At 55.0% G+C, this 11,804-nt stretch overlaps 5 protein-coding genes across 5 annotated transcripts; 2 read left to right on the top strand and 3 right to left on the bottom strand.

Annotated features, from left to right (window-relative positions):
- The first annotated feature begins 132 nt into the window (after nucleotides 1-132).
- LTV1 lies at nucleotides 133-3,695 on the top strand. The gene is made up of 2 exons (XM_062888015.1): nucleotides 133-439; nucleotides 504-3,695. Exons 1-2 carry the CDS (start codon nucleotides 420-422, stop codon nucleotides 1,807-1,809), a joined length of 1,326 nt encoding a protein of 441 aa, XP_062746204.1. The 5' UTR covers nucleotides 133-419; the 3' UTR covers nucleotides 1,810-3,695.
- QC762_0043750 (uncharacterized protein) lies at nucleotides 1,901-2,392 on the bottom strand (the record flags this gene model as incomplete). The annotated part of the gene is made up of 1 exon (XM_062883396.1): nucleotides 1,901-2,392. One exon carries the CDS (start codon nucleotides 2,390-2,392, stop codon nucleotides 1,901-1,903), a length of 492 nt encoding a protein of 163 aa, XP_062746205.1.
- QC762_211150 (uncharacterized protein) lies at nucleotides 2,440-3,773 on the bottom strand (the record flags this gene model as incomplete). Its single annotated transcript, XM_062888014.1, has 2 exons — nucleotides 2,440-3,527; nucleotides 3,587-3,773. 2 exons carry the CDS (start codon nucleotides 3,771-3,773, stop codon nucleotides 2,440-2,442), a joined length of 1,275 nt encoding a protein of 424 aa, XP_062746203.1.
- Nucleotides 3,774-4,327: 554 nt separating this feature from the next.
- FMO1 (monooxygenase) lies at nucleotides 4,328-5,767 on the bottom strand (the record flags this gene model as incomplete). Its single annotated transcript, XM_062888013.1, has 1 exon — nucleotides 4,328-5,767. The coding sequence occupies one exon, from the start codon at nucleotides 5,765-5,767 to the stop codon at nucleotides 4,328-4,330; it is 1,440 nt and encodes a 479-aa protein (XP_062746202.1).
- Nucleotides 5,768-6,098: 331 nt separating this feature from the next.
- Nucleotides 6,099-11,783, top strand: QC762_211130 (uncharacterized protein; the record flags this gene model as incomplete). The annotated part of the gene is made up of 2 exons (XM_062888012.1): nucleotides 6,099-6,752; nucleotides 6,810-11,783. Exons 1-2 carry the CDS (start codon nucleotides 6,363-6,365, stop codon nucleotides 11,781-11,783), a joined length of 5,364 nt encoding a protein of 1,787 aa, XP_062746201.1. The 5' UTR covers nucleotides 6,099-6,362.
- Nucleotides 11,784-11,804: the final 21 nt, after the last annotated feature.

Here is an 11,804-nt window from a genome sequence, read left to right as displayed (position 1 = left end):
CGGGTTACGTAAAGCTCTCTGGGCACTTTTTGAGGGATGAATTCTTCTCTAAAGTCATTGTTCTATCACTTCCAGCAGTTAATCCAAGCAATTCCAGCTTGGTGTTGCTCTTCAGGCTCGATGCAGTGAATAGTCTCTATGAACAAGTGTTGGCTCAAAAGTACCCCTCCCGCAAAACCTTTGATAAGATAAACGTATTCTACCCCACTAAAATTTTCCTCTTGCTCTGCCGCGTGCATGGTTTGGTGTGGTGGTGGTGCTGCACTCTGATACCAAATTCCACCTTGACAGCTTTTTTGGGCTCTTGATTCGAGAATTCCATTTCCTGCCCTCATCCATCAATTGAACGTCGAGAACTTGCCCCTTACCAAACCAACCTCTGTCCGTCAAGCGCAACTGCTTGACCAAACCAGCCGAAAATGGGCAAAGGAAAGTGGATGTAAGTCTACTCCCCTCAGATAACAAGCTCCCCTCACCTCGAAGTCATACTCACATCTGAACAGCGACAAAAAAACAGCCACCCACTTCACCCTCGTCTACCGCCCCCAGAACGACCCCCTCATCCACGATGACACAGCCCCCTCCATGGTCCTCGCCCCCAGCGCGCCCTCCAAAAATTCAAAATCCAAAGGCCTAAGCGACCTCGCCTCGGAACTCGGCTCCGACGCCGCCTCGATCCGCGACAACGAGGGCGAGGCCGCCAACTACGGCGTCTACTACGATGACACCGAGTACGACTACATGCAGCACCTCCGCGACCTCGGCACCGGCGCCGGGGAGGCCGTCTTTGTCGAGGCGCCCTCCTTGCAAAAGTCCAAGGGAAAACAAAAGATGAACTTGTCGGAGGCGCTGGCAAAGATGGACTTGGAGCACAAGAGCGAGGGGTTGTTGGATGAGGAGATATTGCCGAGCAAGAATTTGCAGAGGTTGACGTATCAGGCTCAGCAGGATGTTCCTGATTCTATTGCGGGGTTTCAGCCGGATATGGACCCGAGGTTGAGGGAGGTTTTGGAGGCGTTGGAGGATGAGGCGTATGTGGATGAGGAAGGGGGGGAGGATGTGCTGAAGGGGCTGGTGGAGGGGGATGCGGAGGAGCTGGATGAGTTGAGGGATGTTTGGGAGGAGGATGAGGATGAGGATGAGGGGTGGGAGTCGGATTGTACGGTCAAGGCTGGGCCGGCGCAGAAGAAGCAGCAGCGGAGTCAAGAGGAGGATCAGGTGCCGGAGCTGGTTGATACTTCCAGGGAAGGTGATCAAGAAGGCCCGTCGGATGACTGGATGGGAGAGTTTAAGAAGTTTAAGGATGATCAGAAGTCTGGTGCCGCGGCCCCGAAAAAGAAGGCGGTTGGGTGGGGGGCTACGCCGTCGGAGATTCAGTCGTCGATTTGGACCACCACTACCAATGGCGGGAGGCAAAAGAAGAGGAAGGGCGCGTTGACGAACCCGTCGACCTACTCGATGACTTCTTCGTCGATATACCGGACAGAGCAGCTCAACATCTTGGATAGAAGGTTTGAGAAGCTCGAGGAGGAGTACAACTATGACGAGGACGACTTGGCGTCTGTGTCGGCCGTGTCCACCATGTCGACTGTCCAGGGGACCACCAGGCAAGACTTTGACAGCATGCTGGACGAGTTTTTGGGTGAGTATGACGTGCGGGGGAAGAACAGAGTCAAGAAGGGCAAGTGGAAGAATGGAGTGGCCGAGTTTGACGAGATCAGGAAGGCGTTGGGGCCGCCGATAATTCCGGCCAAGTATAGGACTGGGGGCAGAGGTGAAGAAAAGAAAGCGGAAGAGAAGAAACCATAGAGTCTGTCCTATCAGACCAGGAAGTATTTCTTTTACATAAAAATCCGATACCATTGTTACATTGCCTCCCCAATATCTATCCCTGGTATCTTTAACACCCCATGAACCCAGCCAGATTCACCAACCCCTCTTGCTCCCCAACCACCTCGTCGTCACTCTTCACCTCCTCCAGCAGCTTCTTGATAACCTCATGATCCCTCACCTCCCAAAACGCCTTCACCCCCTCCACAAACCTCTCGGCAGCCAAGTCGACATTCTCCTCCTCCTCGGCAGCAAAACAAAGCCTGAAGTACTCCCACCCTTCCCTCTCCTTGATCTCGTCATTCGCAGCGAAGATTGCCCCCGTCGTGACCAAGACCTTGTAGTCCCCCCCCGTAAGCCAGACCATCAACGCGGTTGACAAGGCAGACTTGAAAACGGGGAACAAAGGATGTGAAAAGAAGTGCATCCTCAACCAGATGAACATGCCCGCTCTCGGCCACGAAAAGTCGTACAACTTTACTTTCTTCACCACGGCCCATGAGTGGGAGCGGGTTGGGGGGGTGGTGATGAGGACGGAGCCGGAGTCGAGGATGGTGCACATTCTTGTCATGCGGGTCTGGTAGCGGGTGCGGAGGCCGGAGAGCCAGGTTACGAAGCCGGACGGTTGCCAGCCTGATGGTTGGGAGGGGGGCGGTGGGAGAAGAGGGAGAAGGATGGGGTGGGGGAGGGGTGGGGGGGGGAGATCAACAGTTTGGAGATTAGAGCTTGGACGAAGCCGGAGGGTTGTTGGGTTGTCGCTTCGGTTATTCGTTCGAATCGCTCGATGAGGGCGGGTTGGGCGGTTATCCAGCCCAGACGGCAGCCTGGGGCTACTGTTTTTGAGAAGGTGTCTAGGCGGACGACACGGCCGTCGGTGTCGAGGGGGGTGAAAGATGGCGTTAGGGAGTCGAGGAAGGGGAAGCCGGAGGATGGAGTGGTGACTGTGGAAGGGGAGGAGCGAGGAGGGGGAGGCAGGCCACGGGATTCGGCCTCGAGAGAGCTCGCTTCGGGGAATTGGAGGTACCAGTAGGGCTCATCTTCGATGATTATCACGTCATATTTGCTGCAGATGGCGTAGATTTCCTTCTTGCGCTCGACCGAGAGGAGGATACCGGTTGGGTTGTGGCCTAGGGTGACGGTATACATCAAGTGAGGGCGTTTCCCCTTGCTGCTGTCCCAGTTCGCGAGGACGTCTTCTAACCCCCCCGGGCCAGAGACTGCCATCCCGGATTCGTCGGTTTTGACGGGCACCATTTGGACACCGAGGGGGGTGGCTTGGTTGGTGATGTTGGTGTAGACGTAGGTTTCGCAGAGAAGGCCGGGACGGGATGAGATGGGGTCGGTGGTTCTCCAGGGGGTGACGAAGAGGTTGAGGGCTTTGGCAAACCCGTCAGTTGAGCCGCAGGTGAGGACTACTTCGGGGCCACCTTTGTAGGGGACGCCGGGGTGGAGGTGGTCGCGGGTGAACTGTCTGATCCAGCCGAGGAGGGGGGGGTAGCCTTGGGCCATGCCGTACTGCAGGGCGGTGGCTAGGTCGATCTTTTGGAGGAGGTCCTTCTGAGTGGAATCATCATGCGGGATGGTGATGTGGTTTGGTGCTGAAGGGTTTGATGACCCGGAGGAAGGAGACCATCTCTCAGGTTTGGCTGCCTGTGCCTCCAAGGTGTCGTAGGGGAAGAACTGGGCATTGGGGAGACCTGGCGGTGCAGTTGAGTATCACGATTATTAACAAGAGGAGACATGATAGAATACATACCACCAGCAATGTTCAGAATGCCAGGTATCTGGAAGAACTTGTAGATTGCCTTGATCTTACTGGCATTCCGGCTTTTAGTGGTGTCAGAGTAGTGGTGGGTGAAATCGAGAGGCAGTGGCTTATCATCGTCGTCACTTAGACCGCCAGCACCTTGACGGCTATCGTCACGATAAGACAACGACGCCATTGCAACAGTTCAACAAGATCGATGAACAACTACCGGTTCAGTAAGATGAGAAGATGAGAACGGTTATGAGCAAGATGAAATCTTATCAGAGACTGATAATTGGAGAAGGCACGAAGGATTCAACCAAGTCTGGTTCAATAATCGATAATATGCTTACAAATATACCACGATTAGCCACATCAGATCAAGCAATGCGATGCGACTTTGTCCCTTTCTCGGGATCGGGAACGCCTCTTCCAGCGCCCCAACGCGCTGTTGTAACCCCTGCCAGGCACACCTCCGGGGCTACCGCTTCGGCGGAAGCTCACTGTGGGGTTTGGTCGCAGGGGTCGGATGAGAGAGGCGGGGAATATCTATGCCAGAGCCCGCCCCCAAATGCTCTTTCTAACTTCCGGCTATTATCTACCGATCATGGTGATGATATTTTGATGGTGTTCTGAATCGCCATCCGGCTTTTGCGTTGCACTTCGGTGTCTGACCCGGTCCCACTGAATCGGCGACTGGTAAGATTTGAGAAAGAGCGTGCTAAGTGACATTCGGGGCGGGGCCGTGTCTCAAAGCAACAACGGCCCCGAGTCATCTTTCTGCTCCGGCTCATAGTCAAAACCGAGCTCTTTGAGAGTCTTTGCCTTGCGACCCTCCAGTTCAAACCTTAATTTGGCCTTCATGTGGATGGTTCTCTGCCAGCACTGCTCCTCGTCCCATCGAGGTGGCTCCTTGCCTGGAATGCCGGCTTCGGTAATCCAGTCATAGACCGAGTTGATGTACTCTGAATCCGCGCCCACCGGCCAGACGTGATACTTGGAACCTTTCTTTTCAGCTTCCTCGTCTTCCCAACGTTTCATATCATCCACTGATGGTAAGGGCAGCAGGTTCGCCCACACCCGTGAGAAGGTGGCTGCTTGGCTTTGTGAGACGGGGAATGGTACCACCTTTATAGGCAGTCCTGGGAACACCAATGTTGGGTGTTCAATGTGAAAGAGATGCTTATAGAGCCCCCTGACTCGACGCCCATCCGTCACCAACGGTGGTTGTAGTGAGGTGAGAAAGGGGAAGGAGTAGAGGTAGCCCGTTGCGAAGACGATGGCATCAATGTCCTTCTCAACCCTGCCCTCTTTGAATCGGACAGCTCTGTCTGCCACGAGAAACTCTTCAATTTCTGGGACTTCCTCGGCCCCAGTCCATTCAAGGTTGGCCTCTGGGGTTGGTGTCCGCACCGATAAGAGTAATGGTTGTTGCGAGACTTGGCTGATTTGCGAGGCAATATCCAAGCCCGAGGCAGCGTTGCCCACCACGATGACCTTTTTGTTCCTGAATGGTTCGGGAGTGCGGTAGTATTTGGAGTGAGAAATTATATCGGGGTGTGTGCTGTTGAACTCGGATATCCCCTTCATATCGGGGATATAAATGATAGAATAATGACCAGATGCGACAACAACAGCATCATACGTTGCGGTCGTAAGCTCGCCCGTTCGTAGCGATAACACATCCACGTCCCACTGATCCTTTCCCTTGGCATCTGTTCTCAGACGAACATCTTTGACCTCGGTAGAGAAACTGATGAGGTGCCTTAAGTCCTGGGAGTACTGAACCAGATAGTCCTGTACGTCATCGCGAGAGGGGAAGATGAGGAGATCATCTGAGAAAGGAAAGTCCGTAAAAGGCATTAAACCTCGTGGAATGTTTGTGTGTAGTAGTTTGTACATGGGCGAGGGAAAAACTGGTCCCTTATCGTCATTGCCATCTCCAGGCTCCAAAGGGGGGTCTGGCGGGCATTCGGGGTTCACTTGGGGCACACGACGGTTCTCCGCCGGCTTTGCGCTATACTTCCAGACGCCTCCAACTTCTGATTGCTGCTCATAGATATCGATCTTTTCAAAGGCTTTTTGGGCCACCAAATACTTGGCCGCAGCAAGACCGCTTGGGCCAGCGCCGATGATTGCGATTCTGTGAATATCGAATGGTGCTTGGCCTAATACCGTTTCGAAGCCCATGTTGGAGAGGATTTGTGGCTCATAAGTCGAATAGGATAGATAGACGGAATCTTCGGCGTCAAAATATTCTTGAAAACAAAGTATACAAACTTGAGGGAAAAAGAGAGGTGGTTGTCAGTCGAAACCCATTCATTGACTGATCATCAAGTCGTTACCATTGCATACACCGATTACGTGCTTCGAATACGAAATTACAGGCTGGCCCAAGCTCCCGAAACTGCCAAGGCTCTCAAGATGACACCGCCTTCCGTTTTCAGGCGGTGGAGCATGCTTCAACTGCAAGCTCCCAGGCAGGACCCACTGTAAATCTTCTCCACGGCTGGAACCTACCAATGGAAACGTCACTGGTTTCCCGCTGCCGTCATTCGCGCGACAGAACCTCAAGAAAGTTGAAGGAGCTCTCCCAAAGAGCAACTCAACCCAAGAGCAGCAGCTTTGTGAGGCTGCACAACTTGCCTCTGTTCATCAACCGTCGCCAAAGCATTGCAACTTCTTTACATGTCTCCCCGTACCTCCTGGCTTACCCGGAAATGACGCGCTCTCAGTAATTTGAACCCGACCGCGTTCACATCATCGACACAGCGCTCTATCCAACATGGAGATGGCTGAAGACGGAAACGTCGCTGCGCTTTTGGCGACCAAACTCGCAACACCCATTGCCCAGCTTGGCCCCGATTTGCCAGATCAACCATCGCGAACCGTGCGAGGCGAAGTTGGCATTACCTGGCCCTACAACTCGGTCACCGAGACCTTCGCTTTCTTGCTGGCAGAGCCCGATGTACGACTGCGTCGTGCTCGAGGTCAAGTTCGCATCGAGCTCCATGGTCCCAGCGCAAGGATTCTTTCAAAATGTGGTCTAGGAGCCGGTGATGAACTACTCTTCTCTCTAGAGGAAGTAACATGGACAAAGGACACATCGCCAGGCGGCATCCCTGGCTCCAGAGTGGAATGGCAATTGCAGTTCGACAAGAAGTTTGTCTTGCAGGTGCGGTCATGACGCTTGCTCGCCGACTCACACAACTCATCTAACAGCTTTCTATAGATAAAATCTGGCGAAACAAACCAGCTCAGACACTTGAACATCGACCATCCCGAACTCGAGACCGAGGCCTCGCCTCGACCCCCGGCTCCGCTTGCGACAGCACCTCGACTGTCGACACCTGAGCCCGAAGAACCACCCGAACACGTCTCTACAATCCGCAAATTTTTCGAAGTTGCCGAGAACGAATATGCATCCCCAGCACTCATCAAACGGCAGCGACTGTCGTACGGTGCGCTGTTCGAGGATGGGTTTGACCCTTTCGAGGAAGACGGAGGAGTCAAGGGCAAGGGTCGCAAACGAACTCGGTTTGGCCGCGACAGCAGTGCGTGGCGCTATACCAGCCAGTCACCTAGCCCTGAACCTCAGTCACCGGCTGAGGAGTCTATGGACGAAGATGTGACCGAGAAAACGTCCCCGCAGCCTTCGCCACAAAAGGAAATGCTGGATGAGGGGGTCCAGACAGTCGATATTGAAATGACCGAGCCCACGGACGAGGCGGTGCAAACTGAACCGGTGCAAACAGAACCAGTACAGCCCGAGTCAACACGGGTCGAGGCAGCGCAAACGGAGCCGATGGAGACGGAGCCGGTACGGACAAAGCCAGTGCAGACACCCCCAGTGCGTACAGAGAGCGCCATGGACGTGCTTAGCCAAGCAGCGCTTGCTCATGCGCAGCAGGCACAGAAGCCTCCGGCTTCCGAGGAGCATCCCAGGTTTGCCCAAGCGCAGCAGGAGAAAAGGTCACCTGTTGCTCAGGAGCAGCCAGCTCTCACGATGCCAGAATTGCCCCCTGCTACCCCCCAACATGACCAGGCTTCTGGAAAGCCCACTGAAAGCCGATCCGGTCCCCCGGCTGCCAATGCCAACACGGACATGCCCAAACTTGATGCCGCCCAAAAGCCTGCCACGGATACGTTTGCTAGTAGCTCACTTTTTGGCACCCCCAAGACTCCTGGTTTCTCCATGTTTGGCACTGGCCCGCCCGCCCGGATCCAATCACCTTCAAGCATAGCAGACCAAGTTAGATTCGGGTTTTCTCACATTCCACATACCGCACCCCCTCCGGATGCTCACGACCAACATTTCCATGGGACCACTGGCTTTGATAAGAACGAGGCATATCCTGATTCGTATCTTGATGACGCGCCGTCTGGTGTGCATATCAACAACTATTTTGCGTCGGCCGACACTCAAGATCTGCCCATTCAACAGCCTCCCATGGCGGAGAACTTTGATAGCAATCAGTGGACGGTTACTACAGAGTCCCCGCGCTATAACCAAACCGAGGGCGGCCACTTTGGTGATGACGCTCTGGAGGAGGGCACCCGGATGCCTCCTGGCGATGCGGCTCTCCATGCTGCTCATGTTACTCCTAACGCATTGCCGGATGGGTTTGCTAGCTATGGGAATGGCGGGTTGCAAGGCCAGTTTGCGGATGGTGGACTTGCTACTCAGGAAACTCGTGGCTATGGAGAGGGTGATGACTCACTTGAGGAAGACGCCGTTGGTGTAGACGATGAGGAGGATCAGGATGCCGTCCAAGATGAGTACGCGTATGGTGAGCCCATCGAAGAAGGCGATTACGACCAGCGAAACTACGTTGAGCCCTCGGATGATGATGAGGGTCTATCTGAACAGGAAGAGGAGGTTCATCAGGAGATTGTTGATCGGTATGGTGATGCTGGGGTGTTGGATGAGTCGGAGTTTAAGGGATTCAATGATTTGTCTGAGGACCAGGAGGAGGACGATGAAGAGGAGTATGATGATGAGGAGGAGGGGGATGAGTATGATGATTATGAGGAGGCTCCGGCGGCTAAGCCAGTTTATACTGGGAGGGTGCTGCCGCAGGCGAATCCGAAGGGGCCGATGGTGATTAGCTTGCTTTCGGACTCTGAGGATGATGACGTGCCTATGCCTGCGCCCAAGGCACCCCCGGCTGCTGAACCGACGCAGGAGACTCGTAAGAGCCCGGGGATTGGTTCTGATCAGGTTGATCCGGGTCTTTCTGAGGAGGTTGAGGAAGCTGAGGAAGCTAAGGCATCTGAAGCAGCTAAGGACTTTGAAGAGGACGAGGAGGGATCTGAGGAGGAGGATCGGGAGCTTGAGGAGGATGTCTATGATTCTGAGGAGGAGATGCCGGATGCTGAAGAGGAGGTCTCGGAGGTTGGAGGGGCTGGAGTGGAGTATGAATCAGCATCTGAAGACGAAGTTGGAGATCTCAAGGTGGAGGAAGCTTCTGTTGGAGATGAAGATGAAGATGAAGACGAAGCTGAAGACCACACGGCGGAAGAGGCTTCCGATGAAGATGAAGAGCCTGAAGAGGAAACCTCGGGCCGTGGAGGTGAAGCGCCACAACCAAGGGATGGGGCTTCAGCCAGAGATGAGGCTTCAGATGACGAGCATGAGGCTACAGCGCTCAAGGGTGAGGTTTCGAAGCCCAAGGAAGCAGCCAACGAGGCCGAAGACGAGGCCCCTGCGGTTGCTGGTGGCCAGACCCATGTGGTTGACTTCGCTGTTCACCAAGCTGATGGGCACGACGAGCAAGCACGCGCACCCGCTGATGAGCATGCCGACAAGGAAGATTCCTTTGTCATGTCGGCACCTGAAGACACGGATAAGGTGTCTGGTTCCGAGTCTGAACTTGAGATTGAACCGCCCAAGGTTGCTGCTGTTTCAGAGTCGGAGGATAAGGCATCCGAGGCTGAACCGGTGGTCGCCTCTCCCGAGAAGGCTGCCGCTTCAGAGTCGGAAGATAAGGAATCCGAGGCTGAAGAGCCGGCTGCTACTGCTACAAACGAAGCTGAGGAGGTTGAACCAAAGGTTGACCAGTCAGATGCCGCAGCCAAATCGGAACATGAGCGGCCAGATGTCACTGCTGCCGAGTCGGCCGGCCAATTCGACGTTGATAATGAATCCGAGCATGAACACGATGCTGATTATATCCCTTCGGAAGATGAGAATGACGAAATTGACATGGCTGACGATGTGCCCCCCGGGGACTTCGACAGGGAACTCGAGGATTTCTATGACGACATGGTACTGGAACAACTCGAACAAGAGCAGGCTAACCAGCGTATGGCGTCCGAGTCGGCAGATGACAAGATGTCACTTGCGAGTCAAGTCGAGGCCGATGACGACCAGATGGATGTCGAAGACGACCACGAAAAAGCCAGCACGGCCGAACCCATGTCGGTGGTTGACGATGACGTCGATGTTGTTATGCTTGATGCGGGAACGCCGCATTTCGAGTCGCCTATGGAAGCAGAGACGCCACGAGCAGAGGTCGAGTCTAGCATGATCATTACCGAGGTGGTTGAGGAGGTTGTTGAGGAGACTGTTATCATGGAGGTGACAACTGAGATTCTTGTAGAGGATGCTGCTATGGAGCAGGAAGCGACTGAGGAAGCACAGGAAGAAGTGTTGGAGGACACACAGCAGCAAGAGGGCACGGATGCTGTCGAGGAAGTTCATCTGGAGCCTGTTAAGGAGGCAGAGGGAGAAGTCCCGGTGCCTGTTGTCGACGAGGAGAAGCCAGCAGTGGTGTCTCTGGAGCCGGTCGAGGGTGCAACTGCACCAGCCAACAATGAAGCAATGGGCAAAGAAGTCCCTGCCTCGCCTCCTCTCACCAACTCTTTTGCATCTCAGAAGAAACTGTCGCCATTCGCCCAAGGGTTTCAGGAAGCAATGCGGGAGACAGAGCTGCCCCCAACCCCTCTGCAGAGCATGGTGCAAGCGGAGCCTGAGGATCACGATGCCGAGGAGGAACAAGAAACCCAGCAGGCTGACGCGGGTGTTGTTCTAGAGCAGCCAGGCAACAACAGTGCTAGCTCGTCAGATTTGAGCTTCAACGCGGGCGAGTCTGATGCGGAAGAAGTCGCGTCAGTTCCGAGTGCGCCTGTTCGGAAGGCTGCAGCGACGCGTGCAAGCAAACGGAATAAGAACAAGAAAAAGGCAGTCAGAGGCAAGAGCGCACAATTAGAGCTTTCCGAGCCGCCCACGCAAACCAGAGCTGTTTGTAAGAGCGCCGAGGAAGAAATCACGGTCCAGACGCCATCCTCTCAAGAGTACATGTCACCGCAGCCCGAAATGGCAGCGTCATCATCCTCCTCGCCAGATGTGAGCGTCAAGCTCGCCCAGCAGTCGGTAGCAGCGCGACGGAGCAAGAGAGGGCAGCCACAGCCACAGGAGCCGCAGCCAACACGAATTAGCCCGCGACTTGCGAGGAGGCGGTCGAACAGCTTACAGTCTAGCAACCAGGACGCCGAGGAAGAGCCCAAGGGGTCTTTTAACTTGCCCTCCAACCGGGATCTCAGCGTTTTATTGGCGAGAGGCGCGCTGGCCTCGCCATCCAAGGGAGATGTCAGCGTCGGCCTCGCAAAGGATGCGCTGAATTCTCCGTCCAAAACCAAGTCAGCTTCCCCTCTGGTCGACGACAACAACACCAGCACCGCCGCCTTGAAGGCCGACCTGACCAAGCGCCTCCGCCAGGAATTCCCCGACTGCATCAACTTGACCTCACTGAAATACCACGTGGACGAGCACCCCGTCGTCGCCGCGATTGTCACTTCTGAACCCACCACGCCTGTCCGCGCCAAGAAGGGACCGAGGGAATACGTCATGTCGTTTCACATTACCGACCCGTCGATCGCGCCGGGTAGTGTTGTGGAGGTGCAGCTGTACCGACCGCACAAGGAGTCGCTGCCTGTCGTCAGGGTGGGGGATGCGGTTTTGCTGCAGAGGCTGCAGGTCAAGTCGATTAGCAAGAAGGGGTTTGGGCTGAGGTCGGGGGAGGAGTCGAGCTGGGCGGTGTTTGATGCTGATGAGGGGGCGCCGCAGATTAAGGGGGCGCCGGTGGAGGGTTGGGAGGGTTATAGGGGGTATATGACTGGTTTGAGGGGGTGGTGGAGGAGTTTGGATTCGGGTGCTAGGGGGAGGGTGGAGAGGGCGGATAGGAAGATGAGGGAGGCTAAGTAGGATTTCTCTTTGAGTCGAGGG

This window comes from Podospora pseudocomata (assembly GCF_035222375.1).
Source record: "Podospora pseudocomata strain CBS 415.72m chromosome 2 map unlocalized CBS415.72m_2.2, whole genome shotgun sequence".
NCBI lineage: Eukaryota > Fungi > Ascomycota > Sordariomycetes > Sordariales > Podosporaceae > Podospora > Podospora pseudocomata.
Note: the sequence above shows the minus strand (reverse complement) of the source record. Positions and strands in the feature narration are given on the sequence as shown.

Coding starts and splice junctions, on each gene's coding strand:
- LTV1 (XM_062888015.1), top strand. CDS start 420: ATGGGCAAAGGAAAGTGGAT. Junction 440..503: donor ATGGGCAAAGGAAAGTGGAT/GTAAGTCTACTC, acceptor ACATCTGAACAG/CGACAAAAAAACAGCCACCC.